This window comes from Mesitornis unicolor, unplaced genomic scaffold (genome assembly GCF_000695765.1).
Source record: "Mesitornis unicolor isolate BGI_N332 unplaced genomic scaffold, ASM69576v1 C13475800, whole genome shotgun sequence".
NCBI lineage: Eukaryota > Metazoa > Chordata > Aves > Mesitornithiformes > Mesitornithidae > Mesitornis > Mesitornis unicolor.
In genome coordinates this window covers 1-2,964 of record NW_010222853.1, presented here as the reverse complement: position 1 = coordinate 2,964, position 2,964 = coordinate 1, and the positions used below count along the sequence as shown (strand labels likewise).

Here is a 2,964-nt window from a genome sequence, read left to right as displayed (position 1 = left end):
ATTTTTATATTTTATAGTTTTGTATTTATTTACAGAATGCTGAATGAATCAGTGCATGCCTCAATATCACACAATACAAGCCCTAGAACAGAGACATACAAAACCTGAGACCCTAATTGCTCCAGTGAAGTCAAATTCTGTGCATCTCTTTTAAGTCAGAAACTATTAAATACTTGGAAATGCTTCCACTATGAATCCACAGACAACTTTAACTTCAGGCTTTTCCAATAACTCGAGTCTAACCTTAAAATTTTCCTCTAATCTTCACAAAGACATAGTGTACAGAGACTGCCATGAAAAATGAATTCTGAACTATTCCCAATCTCACAAAAGAGAGAAACACATCAGATTAGGCACACTTTATTTAAGTTAATCACCTACCACATTTGGCATTTTCTTGAGGATAAAGATTACTGTAGTATGATTAATTTTAGATTTTCTGACATAGACTGATTGCAGAAATTGCATAAATGTGAGACACAGGATATTTTGTTGTTTCCATACTCAGGTGGCTGAAATGCCGTTCTTCAAAATTCACAGATTGTGAGGCGATACAGGTTGCATTTTTTATCATTCCAGCTCCCATCAGTGTACATCTCCACACATTTTTCTGTCCCTTTGCCATTAGGCTCATGTTGGTGCCACTTGGTATAATTCAGAGGTGTGCCATTTATATAATTAAATTGACCTGAAGTCTCACCCTCTTTAATGCCCAAGTAAGCATATCGGTTATACTGTTTCACAATACTCAAAACAGCTTTATTCTCATCCTCATTCACTGGAGTTGCAAGAGTTCCTCCAGCTGCTTCACAGGATTTTAGTGCAGATGCAAAATCAGCTTCCTTCCCATTGCTGGCAAGTATCTTCTCTCCTACTTCTTTTATTTTCCCATTCAAAGTAAGCACTAAGACATGAAAAGAAAAAAACCTAGTTAGTTGTTTTTTTTTAAATAAAATTTCCTATGGCATATAGATGAGAAAGCAAAGAAAGAGAAATCAAGAGATAAAGAGAAAATTAAAAGTGGTAAGACAGGCAGAGGAGGAAATAGACGCAAAGAATGAGAGTAAAGGATAAAGAGGAATAAAAATGCTCAAAATTTTACCAGTTCTCTAGTTGTTCACTGTGTATTGTTAACCTGCTTGTGACCATCTGTTGTAGTCTTCTCCAAGAGGACAACATCCAAGGATGCCCCACTATCATTTGCTACATACACTATCAGCCCTATTACATTGTCTGTACTCTCTGAAGAGAATCAGTTTGCTTCAAATTCGAGCAAGTGAAACAGAGAAATTATAACTCTTGTGAATTCCTTCTCAGTACAAAACAGTTTACCACCTTTAACAATCTGCTTGCTGATAGATAAAAATGCTGGCAATGTGGTACAAGTCTGAGGAGTTCCCATGAATCCATGTGAAAAGTTCAACATCAATTAGAATATTTTTTTTAATAAATAAAATTTGGGGGAAATGAGCTCTGATCTCCCCTCCCTTGGATCAGATTATGGAGTTCTGTGATGCAGTACCATTTTGATGTGTGATTTCTTTCCTGAAAGTCATGATTTTATAATTAATTTTGCCTATTGCATTTAAAATTGACTGTGAGCTGAAAAAGTAAAAATGGGAAAAATTACCGCCTTCAAGTCTGGAGAGTCGGTGTTTCAAACTGTAGAGTTCAGTGTCCGGAGAATCAGATAGACCTACACAGATTAAAAGGAAGTTATACATTCAAGCAAAGCTTGGCTTTGCTGATAGGAACAATTCCTTTGATAAAACTAATCATATTCCAAAGCTAACTGGCACATAATGTATTTTTAACATCATCTAGTGTAAAATAAATATTTTTCCAGTATTTTTTCACACTGTTTTTAACCTATATTAAAGCAAACAAACAAAACACCTCTGAGCTTTTGAAATGCTGATAATTCCCCTCTGCACAGAAGTAAATGAGTTTTTCTACGTTGAAGCCTTATGTTTGTCATGTCTGTGAAAGTGGCTTTGCCAAAGAGAATTTGTTTCATTATAATAATTGTTAGTGAACAAGCATAAGCATTTTGGGTAGGGAACAGTTCCTATGGCATCATATTGTTTTCTTTTTAATCTGCTGAGTGGATGCTTTGTGTTTTTACAGTGGGGTCTTATTTTAATGGAAACCATAAACACTGGTATAGGAGGGTTTCTGCATAGTTTCTGTGAAATACAGTCCATCCAGCACTGCTTGCTAAAGATGGGAACTCACTGAAAATGTAGATACTTTTTTCATACAAATTTCCATCGGTAACAAAGGTCCTGCATGTAGAATAAAGTTACTAGTGTGCTTCCATGATTGTGTTCCCGTTATTCACAACTAAAACGGGAATGTAGAAGCACAAAATATTGCTGCATCTCCTTCTCTCCAAGTTGCAATGTTGCAACTCTTATTGGCTTTCACAGTCAGTAAAACCCAACACATCTGACTCAATAAAGAGAGTTCAGTTGACTGTCAGAACATTACATGGACATCAGCTTTTCATATGGTTGTCCAATAATCCGCTTTTTCTCCTTTCTCACCTTGAGGCCAAGGAAGACCATCTCTTCCACAAGGCCATGTCAGGCTTCCGAAGGGTACTTTGAGACCTGGAAAAGAGAAGAATAATTTTCTTTCCAATTGATGCATGTTCTGGGAACTGCAGGATGAAATAGAACTTAAACCCAAACTGAAATGTGTTACATATATGAATAATTTTGATAGTGCTTTTAGCCTTGGTAATGGACCTGGAGAAAGCATTTCTACATAGAAAATTACACAGTGCAAAGTGTGTTTCTTACCAGATTACTTTTGCACATATACCATCTCTGACTATTAGAGAAACAAGCTAGAAAAATTACATGGGTAAATACTGAAATAACACTTTCTTCATACTTTAAAAAAACAAAGAGCTTCTGCTGTGAAAGAAGCAATTCTGTTTGGAAAGTCAATGGAAAAGCA

At 35.9% G+C, this 2,964-nt stretch overlaps 1 protein-coding gene across 1 annotated transcript; it reads right to left on the bottom strand.

The window, feature by feature from the left end:
- Window positions 1-527: 527 nt before the first annotated feature.
- LOC104535649 (pulmonary surfactant-associated protein A-like) lies at window positions 528-2,612 on the bottom strand (the record flags this gene model as incomplete). The annotated part of the gene is made up of 3 exons (XM_010193264.1): window positions 528-904; window positions 1,631-1,696; window positions 2,547-2,612. Coding segments are annotated over 3 exons (509 nt in total), but the record flags the coding sequence as incomplete, so codon positions are not given.
- Between the last annotated feature and the right edge of the window lie 352 nt (window positions 2,613-2,964).